The sequence below is a fragment of the Bos indicus x Bos taurus genome, chromosome 13 (genome assembly GCF_003369695.1).
Source record: "Bos indicus x Bos taurus breed Angus x Brahman F1 hybrid chromosome 13, Bos_hybrid_MaternalHap_v2.0, whole genome shotgun sequence".
Classification (NCBI taxonomy): domain Eukaryota; kingdom Metazoa; phylum Chordata; class Mammalia; order Artiodactyla; family Bovidae; genus Bos; species Bos indicus x Bos taurus.
In genome coordinates this window covers 81,154,157-81,170,657 of record NC_040088.1, presented here as the reverse complement: position 1 = coordinate 81,170,657, position 16,501 = coordinate 81,154,157, and the positions used below count along the sequence as shown (strand labels likewise).

General features: G+C 40.2%; 1 protein-coding gene across 8 annotated transcripts in view; it reads left to right on the top strand.

Annotated features, from left to right (window-relative positions):
- The window catches only part of PLCB4 (phospholipase C beta 4), a 480,675-nt gene that overhangs the window by 368,935 nt on the left and 95,239 nt on the right, over window positions 1–16,501 (top strand). For all 8 annotated transcript variants that reach the window (XM_027560320.1, XM_027560321.1, XM_027560322.1 and 5 more), the window contains 4 exons: window positions 2,983–3,062; window positions 3,606–3,690; window positions 7,233–7,323; window positions 9,124–9,219. In XM_027560320.1, the coding sequence (XP_027416121.1) occupies window positions 2,983–3,062; window positions 3,606–3,690; window positions 7,233–7,323; window positions 9,124–9,219 (352 nt within the window). The remainder of the gene's footprint in view (window positions 1–2,982; window positions 3,063–3,605; window positions 3,691–7,232; window positions 7,324–9,123; window positions 9,220–16,501) is intronic.

The following is a 16,501-nucleotide window of genomic DNA, read 5'->3' as shown; positions in this document are numbered from 1 at the left end:
TATGGCAACTCAGTTTTTAGCTTTTTAAGGAACCTCTGTACTATTTTCCATACTGTCTGTACTAATTTACATTCCCACCCACAGTGTAGGAGAGTTCCAAGGTAAGTTTTAAAATTATACCACTGTAGCCTTTTCCGAACTATTGTGGAAATAGAGAGGTGGAGTGGAGAGAACAAATTATTCATTTTCTCAAGCACCTTACCTTTATATTCCCTTTTCCCAGTTTTTCAGAAAAAGTCAAGAACAGTATTTTCTCCACTGAATATCTCCTTCATGCTGCTTTTTCTGCTTTCAAATGGTGGCAGTGCCGTATAATGAGGCTCCTCTGGGAGAACCTTCTTTGTTCCACTTACTTTCAAAACAGTCTTTCATTTTCTTATCTATTTTTGTGCTTGCTTAGTTTGCATTTTTCCTGAAGGGCTTTCAAAGTGGAATAAAAAGATTAATAGGATATATAAAATAAAATAGATAGTGCCCATACGGGTAAGAAGGTAAGATAGTGTGATTAGAGTTTTACGAATCCCTGTCAAGAAATCCTATAAACTGTACATACCAGAAATTGGGCTCCAAACTTTTTTGAGTTCAGTGCAAGGAGAGAGGGCTTCCCAGCTTGCTCAGTGGTAAAGAATCCACCAGCCAATGCAGGAGACACATGGGACTTGGTTTCAGTCCCTGGGTGGGGAAGATTCCCTGGAGAAGGAAATGGCAATCTGCTCTAGTGTTCTTGCCTGAAAATTCCATGGACAGAGAAGCCTGGCAGGCTACAGTCCATGGGGTCTCGAGAGTCAGATACAACTGAGCACGCACGCAGGTGCACACGTGCAAGGAGAGAAGCGTGACAGTTCGCAGGATTTGTAAAACACTACAGAGTAGTTTAAAAAGCCTATGGCTCAGATGGTAAAGAATCTGCCTGCAGTGAAGGAGACACAGGTTCGATCCCTGGGTTGGGACAATCCCCTGAAGAAGGGACTAGCAACCCACTCCAGTATTCTTGCCTGGAAAGTTCTATGGACAGAGAAGCCTGGCAGGCTACAGTCCCTGGGGTCGCAAAGAGCTGGACACTCCTGAGCGACTAAGACTTCCACGGACTTGTTGGTCCAGAGACGCATGGTTATTCCCCGCGCGTGCGTGCATGTTCAGTTCCATCTGACTCTGCGACCCTGTGGACTCTGGCACTCCAAGCACCTCTGTCCCTGGGGTTCTCCGGGCAAGAGCACTGGAGTGGGTTGCCGTCTCCTTCTCCAGAGGATCTTCCTGGATCAGGGATGGAACACACATCTCCTGCAGTGGCAGGCACATTCTTTACCACTGGGAACTGGGAAGTCCCTGTGGTACTGAGACCAGATAGAAGTCCCCCGACCCCTCATCCTTCAAGATCCTCACAGAATGTAATATACAGTTTGACAAATAGGCATTTCAGTGATGGCCTTTTGGTGATCTCTGTGTATACTTTGAAGGTTGATTTCTTAGAAAATTCCTCAGTATGCTCCAGTGGTGTCCTGCCAAAAGACAAATCAAAAGTGAAATTCTGTGGTTGGACAGGATGTCAAGTGCATCAACCTCTGTCATGTTCATGTAACTCAGAAGAGTTATTGCAGCTTCTGGGTCAGTGGTTCTCAACTCTGCCAACATGTGGAAAATCATTGGAGGTTTTCTTAAAAACAGACACCCAGACCCTGGACCCATGACACTCCATGAATATCATTTCTCTTAGCCAAGATGTTGGCAAGTTTGGAATAGCAATGAATTCAAGATTATGCTTCCTGAGAAGTACCAAGGTTATGTTCAAGTGGGAAGCCATGAGTTTGCAGAGCCAACCAAACTGACAGGAAGGTTTAATTCTTTTTATAGAATTAAAGAGCTAATAAGGAAGCTTAAGCTGAAAAGAAGGCTCTTCCCCCTCATTTCAGAAGTGAGCAAAGGAAAACCCATAGGCAGAGCCAAGATTTTCTAAAAGGAGGGATTCTTGGTCAATTCAAGTGGACAGTCAAAGTCGCTTGGGAAGCAACTCATGACATGTTTACCTGGGAAGAAACTTCAAGCAAAAATAGCTAAAGGACCACCTAAGCCATAAGAGTACTTCATAAAATACTCCAAGACTGTCTAGCCTATGTCGTTATCCTTTCAAATGGACTTCCCTAGATAACTGCTATAAAATACTTTCCCAATTAATGGAATGATGGGACTTGTCCCACAGTTAACTATGAACCAGTAAGAATTTGAGGATTTTTACCAAATATGATGCTCTGGTTGTGGATGTGTTGGTGTGAAACTGGACTTTCTGAAGCTAAGCAGAGAGCTGCCATCTGTGTAAAGTGTCAGGCGGGGAGGACTTGCTTAGCTCATTGAAAAGTTGTTTCAAGTGACCGAGCTCTCGGTTCATAGAGGGGTGTCCTTGTCCCTGTTTAGCCTCATATGTTGCTTGAGCAAGGAGAACCTTCACCCCGTGACCCTCCACTTTCACCAGGCTAATACAAAACAAAAGACATTGCAAACATCACATCAATTCACTGGAATCTTCACAGAATGAAGGAGATGTAGCCTAAGTCTGGTTCCCAAAGGAAACTCAATAAAAGCTTCTGTTTCACCAATATGTTTTTCTTCAAGGCAAGAGGAGGAGAGGGGTCCATTGCGAAAATCTCTGAAAGCTGAAAGCTCACTGGCTCCTCGGTGAGAAAGGTGAACTCAGAACCCATTGTGGCAGATTATTGAGCAAGCAATTGCACTACCATTTAGGTGAAATGCCAGTTACTAGCACCCTAATTTTGGAGAAGTAAACAATAACTTTGAAAAAAGTGTAGCTAACCATGAACTGTACTTACATCTAACCACAGGGGACTCAATGTGGAGTGGTGAATGGATTCTTCAGGTTTGAATTGCTAGAAGTGACTTTCTGAAAGGCTCAAATTATTAGTCTCCAATTGATTTCAGGTGCTTTATTTTTTTTCTCTCCTTTCTCATTAACACTCCTTGTCTTTAAAGGATGTTATTCAAGCCATCAAGGAAACTGCCTTTGTCACATCGGAATATCCTGTAATTCTCTCCTTTGAAAATCACTGCAGGTATAGTGATTCATTCTACCCTGTCTCTCCATGTTGTTTACTAATCCCCATTTCCCATCCCTGCTCTGAATCTTTTTGAATAACTGAACAGTTTCTTTTGTGAAGTGGTAACTACCTATAGTCTTATGGGAAAAAAAAGAAGGAACTCAAACCACTATTCCCCAACACCTCCAAAAGAGAAAAAAAGAGTCCTCTTAATATGTTTTAGAAAGGCTTCCTCTAAACCAAAGGAAGCATTTCTGACCTCTAAACCAAAGGTCAGAGAGCAGGACACCTTGCTCAAAGTTCCATGGAGTTAGAAGACTTGGCAATATATTTGTAGTCAGATGTGATGGAGTTGAAAGACACTTTTTTTCTGCTTACCAGCTCTTAGTTCAGCAGCAAAATCTACTTTTTAACCTACATCAATTAGCTCATTAGTGTCAAAGACACAATCATTTTGGTGAGTGGGAATTTTTAATCGCTAGGAATGGATGTTTCTTGTTCTTATCCTGGACAGTTAATGGATGTTTGAGTTTACAAATGTCGGTTCTTTCCCTCCAGCAAATATCAACAGTACAAGATGTCCAAATACTGTGAAGATCTATTTGGAGATCTCCTGTTGAAACAAGCACTTGAATCACATCCAGTATGTATTTTTAGCAAACCATATTTCTAACATGAATGGATTTGTTTTGAAATTCATTTCTGAAGGGTCAAGTAGTTCTGGAGGACTGATGTTAAAGAGCTTCATATTTGTTTAAATTCGTTGGTATGGAAAGCTTCCACCGAGCTTCAGAAAGGTGTGTAGAGAGAGATATAATGTAAACAGCTGGGTCAAATTAATTCAGAAGATTGTGGGATCTTTATGGTTTCTGAAACCTCTGTCTTAAATTTTCATAAAGTGCACAGTGGCCTGGGTCTAGAGTTGGTGATCATTCTCAAATTCAGTGCCAGGTTAGAATCACCTGGAGGAACCATGAAACATACCTCTGCCATAGCCCCATTCAGAGATTCATTCATGGTGAGATTATGGTGAGATTATGCATGGCGTTTTTTTAAATGCTCTCCAGGTAAATCAAATGTACACCCAGGGGTCAGCACTCATGGGAGCCTGTTGCTATGGAAAGATCCCTGGATCAAGTCACAGGAGCCTGAAGTTCAAGCTCCCAAGCCCAAATCAAACGCTTGGGCAATGTTATATGCCCATTTTTGAGCTTTATTTGTTAAACCTGCTAATTCCTTCATCAGGCAAAGAACTTGTCCTGTGCCCCATAGACAGGCGTTGCAGGGTCTGTGAGCTCATTCTAATTACATGCAGCTTGTTTTTTTGTATACAGTCATTCGAGAGAGTTCATCAGATTTTTACAAAGATCCACACCTCCCAAGTGGTTAAGGGTCACTGTCACAAGATGTTGGGAGTAACAAGAAACTCCTGGAGTGAAAGTATGAAATACTCGACAGTAATGAAGTGTTTTGCCCCCTAATGCCCCAAACACGGTAACAATAGGCAGCAATCGAACATCACCATGACTGACATCTGTGCTCCCTGGGAACACATCAGGTGGCTTAACAATGAGTTTTGTAGAAGTGCATCTGTGGGAATTGAAAAAACTACACAAGGATATTTACCATCTGCTGAAGCTATGGCTGCCGGCGCCCCATCCACAGCCTGCAGTGCTTCCCACTTACCCGCTTAGCGGCCTAATGTCCACCTGTCGCCCCTGCCACTGCTGGCTCAGGGGGTGCTCCGGTCCCCGGAGCTCTGCCCACACGGGATCGTCAAGCCAGAGGTGCCAGAGAATCACCACCTCTACCCCGTGCTTCACCACTTCTCAGGAGGTTCAACTGAGCACCTGGTCCCCCCTGCATCCCGGGTTCCGCAGGGAGATCCCACTCCCACACACAGGGCTCGATAACACTCCCCTGATGGGCTGGCCTTCTTCTTGTTCTCACCCTTCTCCTCTGTTGGGATTCCCTGGAGCTGCCTCCCAAATAAATGACTGGTGCTTTCATCTTTGTCTCATACTGATTCTGCTGCTGCTGCTAAGTCGCTTTAGTCATGTCCGACTCTGTGCGACCCCATAGACGGCAGCCCATCAGGCTCCCCCGTTCCTGGGATTCTCCAGGCAAGAACACTGGAGTGGGTTGCCATTTCCTTCTCTGATGCATGAAAGTGAAAAGTGAAAGTGAAGTTGCTCAGTCGTGTCCGACTCTTAGCGACCCCATGGACTGCAGCCTACCAGGCTCCTCCATCCATGGGATTTTCCAGGCAAGAATACTGGAGTGGGGTGCCATTGCTTTCTCCGCATACCGATTCTAAGGGAACCTAAACTAAGAAACAGCTCGATTTATTTTAGTTTTTACCTTGGTCCTTTGAGTATTTTATTTCCTTTGTTAGACTAAGGTGCTTGCTTTAACAGAAAGGTCTCTGCATTTTTTGTGAAGTGATGTGCACGTACATGAAAGGTTATGGGAACTCTGTAATATAAACGAGACTAAGATCTGAACTTCAGAACTTTAAGTCCTGGGAGCAGACCACAGGATACAAATGTAAAACCATAACTGAAAAAGAAGATGGACTATTATGTGTTGAATATTTATTGCCAATATCCAAGTGTAAGAGGGATCACTGGGAGTGAACCGGTTACAGCAGGCTTCCGAAAGGAAGCAGACTTTCAGCCAAGGGTTTCATTTGAGACAGAATGGATGTTGGACGGCATAGTGCTTTGCATGTATAAATAGTATAAAAATTAGTTTGGAAAATGAATGGACATGTGGAAGGATAGGTAGTTGTATAGATGGATGGTAGGGGGATGGAGAGTGGATGGGGATGGGTAAGACACAGTTCCATGGATCAGTTGTTGTTTAGTTGCTAAGTCATATTTGACTCTTTGCAACCCCATGGACAGCAGCACATGACCTTCACTTTCTCCCGGAATTTGCTCATGTCCATTGAATCAATGATACCATCCAAGCATCTCATGCTCTGTTGCCGCTTTCTCCTCAGTCTTTCCCAACATCAGGGTCTTTTCCAGTGAGTCAGCTCTTTGCATCACCTGGCCAAAGTGTTGGAGCTTCAGCTTCAGCATCAGTCCTTCCAGTAAATATTCAGGGTTGATTTCCTTTAGGATGGACTGGTTTGATTTCCTTTCGGTCCAAGGGACTCTCAAGAGTTCTCCAGCCCCACAATTCAAAAGTATTAATTCTTACTTGGTCAACTTTCTTTTTTGTCCAACTCTCACATCCATACATGACGACTGGAAAAGCCATAGCTTTGACTATACGGACCTTTGTCGGCAAAGTGACGTCTTTGCTTTCCAATATGCTATCTAGGTTTGTCATAGCTTTCCTTCCAAGGAGCAAGCGTCTTTTAATTTCATGGCTGCAGTCAGCGTCTCCAGTGACTTTGGAGCCCAAGAAAATAAAAACTGCCACCATTTATACTTTGCCCTGGTCTATTTTCTATGAAGTGATGGGACTGGATGTCATGATCTTAGTTATTTGAATGTGAAGTTTTAAGCCAGCTTTTTCACTCTCTTCTTTCAGCTTCATCAATAGGCTCTTTAGTTCCTCTTTGCTTTCTACCGTAAGGTTATTGATATTTCCCCCAGCAATCTTGATTCCAGCTTGTGATCAGAGGTCATCAAATAAAGGAACATCTCCTTTGAAGATATCAATGCAAGCAAATGAAACCATAGATGTCATTTTTCAATCATTAGGACCACTTCCTTCTTGATTCTCTTATTGCACCCACAAAGCCACAGTCCTGAGCTTTGAGGGTAGATCACTCTACTGAGCAGACCAGCTTGTGGTACAGCCCAACACTACACTTAGCCACACCAGCCAGCCCCATGACCCCTGTTACTTTACCAGATACTTAAAGAGGGTCAAGGTCTGGGGTTGAGGTGGATCCCGTTCCCTGAGACCACTGCAGGTTGGAGCCCACTCCCTGGGGAGAGCAGAGCAGCTCTGCGAACCTTGAGAGTCCTTTCTGGTGCCAAGTTTGCAGCTTTAGCTTAAGGCAAAGCATGGGCTAGTTTGGGGTGTGCAATGAAAGTATAAGGCTGTGCTGACTGCCACCTACTGGATGTTGGTTGTGTAACTCACAGGCCTTCTGCTCATTTTGGTCTGGAACAGAGAATGAAGAAGTAAAACTATCATCAATCAGCCTTTTCTGTTTGTCTCTAGCTGGAACCAGGCAGACCCTTGCCATCCCCAAATGACCTCAAAAGAAAAATACTCATCAAAAACAAACGACTGAAACCCGAGGTTGAAAAAAGTAAGTCAAATACACTCATCGATGACAGAAGGCATACATACGTTGCATCTTTAGACAGTTCAGCAATCTTGAATGAAACATACATTAAAACCACTGATTGGGGAGGAAGTGGGTCTAATCGTCTACATATTGTTCAGAACAAAGTTGCCACATTTCCACTCAAGTTTAGTTTCTACATCAACCCATTCTTGCAATGGGAAAACCTATTCATGTATTTATAGATCAGCATTTGGAGGAATCCTCAAGAAAGATGAGGAGAAAGCGAAAAAAGCATTTTAGAATTTATCAAGATAAAGGAGCTAGCACTTTATCAATTCATACACTTTAAAGTCCTCTTTAAAAGTTACCCTTTGCAGTTTCCCCTGTGATATGTACATAAACAGGGTTGAGGGTAATATGAGAATGTAGATGTGAATGAGACAGACAGGCAGACAGAAGTGATTTTATCTAGATATTGCCCCCTCTGTTTTCTGAAAACATTTTCTTTGCAAGTATGTTCTTCCATCAAATCTCTTAGTTCAGTGAAGGAATAACATCAAAAATTGGTATGATTGCATTGTGGCTTTTCCTTGGATATTCTAAACTAAAATTTTGAAATTATATTAACTCCACTGCAATACCAATAATGCCTTAGGAAAATGAAAACAACAAAGAAAAATATAATAAAATAAAAAAACTACTAAATGATATATTTTACACATATATACATGTACTGTAGACACATATATACACATGTACTTTTTGATATATACACACATTTTTAACAAAGTTGGGATCATATTAAATATACTTTTGGTCAGTTTTAATTCAAGCAATTAAGTATTCTTTTATCCAGTGAGATATAAATCTGTATACTAATTTTAATTCTAATGTATAAAACTTTTTAAAAATTCTAGTGTATGAAACACTATGTAACATTTATTATGTGGAATATAGTGTAATTTAACCAGGCCCTAGGTGATAGATTTTCACTGCTATGAAAACAATGGTGAACATGCTTGGATGTTAATTTCATGCATTTCTGCAGCCTTCTCCTTGGAATCACTTGGTACAGTTAGAGTTGATTGGCCAAAGCCTGTGTACATTTTCTATCATGATGTATCTTATTGTACTGTCTTTCAGAAAAGTTGTACCAGTTTATATGTCCACTATAATATATGAAGAACACCTGTTTCCCAGCAATATTTTTAATGCTGCTGGCTATTGGGCATGTTTTATATGTGTTCACAACTAATAAAAGAAAAATAATAATTTAATTTTTTAATTGTATATCTTTGATGACTAGTTTCTTTTTATTATTTATGATTTGCCTTCCTATATTTCCCCAATTTAAAAATTATTTCATGTGTCTATCTCATTGACTTCTGAGGGTTTTTTATACATTAGGATAAAAACTGGATTGTATCAATTGCAAATATTTTTTTCCTGAAGTTTTTCAGTTTCTCTTATGTCACTTAACTGTAATTGCCATGAACCATGGTCTGTGCCATATGCTACAAATTCTGGGTTTTGTATCAAGCCTCAGATCCTTCTGAGGGACTGAGCTGTGACTTTGCAGCCTGGTGACCAGGATATGGGGCATTTCCCCTATATTCCAACTATGTTCCAGCTATGGCATAGTTGCACATGCCTTCAGGAGTCAAGGCCACCAGGACTGGAAAGACTGTGGCCATGGCTGAGCCTTGGGAGCCTGGACAATAGGTTTTTCTTCCCTTTTCACCCTTCTTTATGTCCATCTTTAAGCCGGTTTTATAAGTGACTTAACCCTTGTCTCCATCTCCTTGTTTATTTTAATAACAGAACAGCTTGAAGCTTTGAAAAGCATGATGGAAGCCGGAGAATCCGCTGCCCCGGTGAACATCTTAGAGGATGACAATGAAGAGGAAATAGAAAGTGGTGAGTTATTCTTTTTTTAAATTTACACTTCACAAACATACTTTTTAAAATAAGGAAAACCTAAATTTATCTCATGGACCCTTTTATATCATGTGACATTTTAATTTCTTGTAGGTACCTGCACCATCCTTAATCTTCTGGTATTTAGGAGTACTCTTCCAAATAGTATGGCTTAGGATTTCCCTACACACTAGATTTTAGTAGCTTAGTCATCTCCTTTTCTGCTATGCCTTCAGCTGTTCAGCAGAAACTTACAGTCAGAGAATCCTTGAAGCACTTGCTATTGAAGACAGGGCTTAGAATAAAAAGAACATTTTTGTAGTCCTTTTCTATCAGCAAAACATGAACATCAGTGTTGTTACTCATGACAGCAGTTCAGGCAAGTTAAAAGGGAAGGAACATGGATAGGGACCCTCAGTAAATGCTTGGTTTGTGTGCATATATAGCACTTTGGCCACCTCATGTGAAGAGTTGTCTCATTGGAAAAGACTCTGATGCTGGGAGGGATTGGGGGCAGGAGGAGAAGGGGACGACAGAGGATGAGATGGCTGGATGGCATCACTGACTCGATGGACGTGAGTCTCAGTGAACTCCGGGAATTGGTGATGGACAGGGAGGCCTGGCGTGCTGCAATTCATGGGGTCGCAAAGAGTCGGACACGACTGAGCGACTGATCTGATCTGATAGTGAATTAGAAACTCAAAGTCAGAATCAAACTTTCAAGTTCAAATTCCTTCAAATCACCATCTCACTACAATAAGCTATATTCTAGTAGACAGAATAATTTTTGCAAAGGCAGCTTTGCTCAAAATATTTCAATATTTGCTATTACCTTCTATTTTACTTTGGCCATATAGCCACAACCATAACCTTTGGTTTTAAATAGGTCATTTGGAAGATTGTGAATGTTGTTAGAAAATTATTTGTTATGTAGCATGAGGATTGATTAACAAATGACATGAAAATTGATTAACAGAATAGCTTGTGTATGCACTGTGTGTCTGTTGATTAGAGCCTTGAGTTTAAGTAGTGCTTTTGGGGTAAATAATTTAGAAATTCTTATAGAAACTCTATTTTTTATATAAACATCTAAAATAGAAGAATAGATTTTAGGAAAGTTTGACATTATAGATAAAAACCTAAAAGCTGTGAGAACCAACTAATCATAATCACAGCCCCTAAAAAAGATTCCTGACTATGGAAGACACTTTATAAGTGATTTATGTTGCATGTCCAAACCATGGGAACATGACTTACGTTCATAGGTTTTATCCGAATAGCAGGGAGGCTGGAGTTAGCTGACGGTATTTAATCAGTGCCCGTTATGGTCATCTCTTACTGTGCAACAAACCACCCCAAAACACTTTACTGCTGTCTCTTCTAGTTCTGAGAGTCACCTGGGCTCAGGACGGGGGCTTTCCCTTTGGTTTCTCATGTGGTTGCCAGCAGACGGCATCAAGAGTCATCTGAAGGTCCCCTGAGCCAGCACCTGATGGCTCATTCGGAGCTGGTGGTTGACATTGGCTGGCTGTGACAGCTCAGTTGGATCTGTTGACACAGGCACCCTATGAGGCCTTTCTCTGTGGTGTGGACTTCTCATAGCATGGTGGCCAACCTCCTTGATGAAATGTCCTGAGAGCTAGTGTTCCAAAGGGCAGAAAACAGAAGCAGCTAAACAATTTAAAAGCTATGCTTGGGAATGGCGTATCATTGCTTCCCCTGTGTTTTATTCATTAGCACAGTCTTAGTCTGGACCCACCCACATTCTGGTGGGTGGGTGAGTAACTAGATCACATTGCAGAAGAGTCAGAGGGAAACTGATACTATTGCAGCTGTCTTTGGAAAATGCAGTCTGCCACGTTGCCTATTATTTTATTTCACACTTTTTACAAATCATAAACCTGAACAAGATTTAAAAATAAAATCTTAAAAGGAATGTATTTAAACAAATCAATAAAAAATGGTACAAATGAACTTATTTACAAAACAAAAACAAAACACAGATCTTGAAATCAAACTTATGGTTACCAAAGGGGAAATGTCAGGGGAAGGGGTAAATCAAGAGATTAGGATCAACATAAACACACAACTCAGTTCAGTTCAGTTCAGTTCAGTTGCTCTGTTGTGTCTGACTCTTTGCGACCCCATGGACTGCAGCCTGCCAGGTTTCCCTGTCCATCACCAACTCCTGGAGCTTGCTCAAACTCATGTCCATCGAGTCGGTCATGCCATCCAACCACCTTATCCTCGGTCATCCCTTCTCCTCCCGCCTTTAATCTTTCCCAGCATCAGGGTCTTTTCCAATAAGTCAGTTCTTCACATCAAGTGGCCAAGGTATTGGAGTTTCTGCTTCAGCATCAGTCCTTCCAATGAATATTCAGGACTGATTTCCTTTAGGAGGGACTTGTTGGATCTCCTCACAGTCCAAGGGACTCTAAAGAGTCTTCTGCAACACCACACCTCAAGAGCATCAATTCTTCGGTGCTCAGCTTTCTTTATAGTCCAACTCTCACATCCATACTTGACTACTGGAGAAACCATAGCTTTAACTAGATGGACCTTTGTCGGCAAAGTAATGTCTCTGCTTTTTAATATGCTGTCTAGGTTGGTCCTAACTTTTCTTCCAAGGAGCAAGTGTCTTTTAGTTTCATGGCTACAATCAACATCTGCCGTGATTTTTGGAGCCCCCCAAAATAAAGTCTGTCACTCTTTCCAATGTTTCTCCATCTATTTACCATGGAGTGAAGGCACTGGATGGCATGATCTTAGTTTTCTGAAAGTTTAGTTTTAAGCCATTTTTTCCACTCTCTTCTTTTACTTTCATCGAGAGGCTCTTTAGTTCCTCTTCACTTTCTGTCATAAGGGTGATGTCATCTGCATATCTGAGGCTATTGATAATTCTCCCAGCAATCTTGATTCCAGCTTGTGTTTCATCTACCCTGGTATTTTGCATGATGTACTCTGCATATAAGTTAAATAAGCAGGGTGACAATATACAGCCTTGATATACTCCTTTCCCAATTTGGAAACCAGTCTGAAACCAGTCTGTTGTTCCATGTCTGGTTCTAACTGTTGCTTCTTTACCTGCATAAAGTTTTCTCACGAGGCGGTCTGGTGACCGTCTGACTGGTAAGGTGGTCTGGTATTCCCATCTCTTTAAGAATTTTCCACAGTTTGTTATGATCAAAGAATTTGGCGTACTCAAAAAACCAGTTTTTCTGGAACTCTCTTGCTTTTCCTGTGAGCTAATGATGTTGGCAATTTGATCTCTGGCTCCTCTGCCTTTTCTAAATCCAGCTTGAACATCTTGAAGTTCATGGTTCACATACTACTGAAGCCTGATGATGGTGGTGGTTTATTTGCTAAGTCGTGTCCAACTCTTGTGACCCCATGGACAGTAGCCTGCCAGTCTCCTCTGTCCTTGGGATTCTCTAGGCAAGAATACTGGAGTTGGTTTCCATTTCCTTCTCCAGGAGATTTCCCTGACCCACGAATTGAACCTGGGTCTCCTGCATAGCAGGCACATTCTTTACCTACTGAGCTACTAGGGAGGTTGAAGTCTGGCTTGGAGAATTTTTAGCATTACTTAGCTAGCATGTGAGATGAGTGTAATCGTACAGTAGTTTAAACATTCTTTGGTATTGCTCTTCTTTGGGATTTGAATGAAAACTGACATTTTAGAAAAACTATTAAAAATTCCAACATATGGAGGCTGAACAACACACTGCTGAATAACCAACAAATCACAGAAGAAATCAAAAAAGAAATCAAAATATGCATAGAAACAAATGAAAATGAAAACACAACAACCCAAAACCTGTGGGACACTGTAAAAGCAGTGCTAAGGGGAAGGTTCATAGCAATACAGGCATACCTCAAGAAACAAGAAAAAAGTCAAATAAATAACCTAACTCTACACCTAAAACAACTAGAAAAGGAAGAAATGAAGAACCCTCAGGGTTAGTAGAAGGAAAGAAATCTTAAAAATCAGGGCAGAAATAAATGCAAAAGAAACGAAAGAGACCATAGCAAAAATCAACAAAACCAAAAGCTTTTTCTTTGAAAGGATAAATAAAATTTACAAACCATTAGCCAGACTCATCAAGAAACAAAGGGAGAAAAATCAAATCAATAAAATTAAATATGAAAATGGAGAGATCACAACAGACAACACAGAAATACAAAGGATCATAAGACTACTATCAGCAATTATATGCCAATAAAATGGAAAACTTGGAAGAAATGGACAAATTCTTAGAAAAGTACAACTTTCCAAAACTGAACCAGGAAGAAATAGAAAATCTTAACAGACCAGTCACAAGCACAGAAATTGAAACTGTAATCAGAAATCTTCCAGCAAACAAAAGCCCAGGTCCAAATGGCTTCACAGCTGAATTATACCAAAAATTTAGAGAAGAGCTAACACCTATCCTACTCAGACTCTTCCAGAAAATTGCAGAGGAAGGTAAACTTCCAAAGAGGCCACCATCACCCTAATACCAAAACCTGACAAAGATGCCACAAAAAAAGAAAACCACAGGCCAATATCATTGATGAACACAGATGCAAAAATCCTTAACAAAATTCTAGCAATCAGAATCCAACAACACATTAAAAAGATCATACACCATGACCAAATGGGTTTTATCCCAGGGATGCAAGGATTCTTCAATATCCGCAAATCAATCAATGTAATACACCACGTTAACAAATTGAAAAATAAAAGCCATATGATTATCTCAATAGATGCAGAGAAAGCCTTTGACAAAAGTCAACATCCATTTATGGTAAAAATCCTCCAGAAATCAGGAATAGAAGGAACATACCTCAACATAATAAAAGCTATATATGAGAAACCCACAGCAAACATAATTAACATTATGGTGAAAAATTGAAAGCATTTCCTCTAAAGTCAGGAACAAGACAAGGGTGCCCACTTTCACCACTGCTATTCAACATAGTTTTAGAAGTTTTGGCCATAGCAATCAGAGCAGAAAAAGAAATAAAAGGAATCCAAATTAGAAAAGAAGAAGTAAAACTCACTTTTTGATATGATCCTCTACATAGAAAACCCTAAATACTCCACCAGAAAATTACTAGAGCTAATCAGTGAATATAGTAAAGTTGCAGGATATAAAATCAACACACGGAAATCCCTTGCATTCCTATACACTAATAATGAGAAAATAGAGAAATTAAGGAAACAATTCCATTCACCATTGCGATGAAAAGAATAAAATACTTAGGAATATATCTACCTAAAGAAACGAAAGACCTATATATAGAAAACTATAAAACACTGATGAAAGAAATCAAAGAGGACACCAATAGATGGAGAAATATACCATGTTCATGGATCTGAAGAATCAATATAGTGAAAATGAGTATACTACCCAAAGCAATGTATAGACTCAATGCAATCCCTATCAAGCTACCAATGGTATTTTTCACAGAGCTAGAACAAATAATTTCACAACTTGTATGGAAATACAAAAAACCTCAAATAGCCAAAGCAATCTTGAGAAAGAAGAATGGAACTGGAGAAATCAACCTGCCTGACTTCAGGCTCTACTACAAAGCCACAGTCATCAAGACAGTATGGTACTGGCACAAAGACAGAAATATAGATCAATGGAGCAAAATAGAAAGCCCAGAGATAAATCCACACACCTATGGACACCTTATCTTTGACAAAGGAGGCAAGAATACACAATGGAGAAAAGATAATCTCTTTAACAAGTGGTGCTGGGAAAACTGGTCAACCACTTGTAAAAGAATGAAACTAGAACACTTTCTAACATCATACACAAAAATAAACTCAAAATGGATTAAAGATCTAAATGTAGACCAGATACTATAAAACTCCTAGAGGAGAACATGGGCAAAACACTCTCCGACATAAATCACAGCAGGATCCTCTATGATCCACCTCCTAGAATATTGGAAATAAAAGCAAAAATTAACAAATGGGACCTAATTAAAATTAAAAGCTTCTGCACAACAAAGGAAATTATAAGCAAGGTGAAAAGACAGCCTTCAGAATGGGAGAAAATAATAGCAAATGAAGCAACTGACAAAGTACTAATCTCAAAAATATACAAGCAACTCCTGCAGCTCAATTCCAGAAAAATAAACGACCCAATCAAAAAATGGGCCAAAGAACTAAACAGACATTTCTCCAAAGAAGACATACAGATGGCTAACAAACACATGAAAAGATGCTCAACATCACTCATTATCAAAGAAATGCAAATCAAAACCACAATGAGGTACCATTTCACGCCAGTCAGAATGGCTGCTATCCAAAAGTCTACAAGCAATAAATGCTGGAAAGGAAAGAGAACCCTCTTACACTGTTGGTGGGAATGCAAACTAGTACAGCCACTATGGAGAACAGTGTGGAGATTCCTTAAAAAACTGGAAATAGAACTGCCATACAACCAAGCAATCCCACTACTGGGCATACACACCGAGGAAACCAGAATTGAAAGAAACACGTGTACCCCAATGTTCATCACAGCACTGTTTATAATAGCCAGGACATGGAAGCAACCTAGATGCCCATTAGCAGACGAATGGATAAGAAAGCTGTGGTATATATACACAATGGAGTATTACTCAGCCATTAAAAAGATTACATTTGAATCAGTTCTAATGAGATGGATGAAACTGGAGCCTATTATACAGTGAAGTAAGCCAGAAAGAAAAACACCAATATAGTATACTTATGCATATATATGGAATTTAGAAAGATGGTAATGATAACCCTGTATGCAAGACAGCAAAAGAGACACAGATGTATAGAACAGTCTTTTGGACTCTGTGGGAGAGGGAGAGGGTGGGATGATTTGGGAGAATGGCATTGAAACATGTATAATATCATATATGAAATGAATCACCAGTCCACGTTCAATGCATGATATAGGATGCTTGGGGCTGGTGCACTGGGATGACCCAGAGGGATGGTACGGGGAGGGGAGTCAGAAGGTGTTTCAGGATGGGGAACACATGTACACTCGTGGCAGATTCATGTTGATGTATGGCAAAACCAATACAATATTGTAAAGTAATTAGCCTCCAATTAAAACAAATAAATTTATATTAAAAAATAAATGAATAAATAGATTTCTCAGTAAAAAACAAAAAAAAAGAAAGAAAGAAAACTGACATTTTCAGTCCTGTGGCCACTGCTGTGTTTTCCAAATTTGCTGGCATATTGAGTGCAACATTTTCACAGCATCATCTTTTAGGATCTGAAATAGCTCAACTGGAATTCCATCAC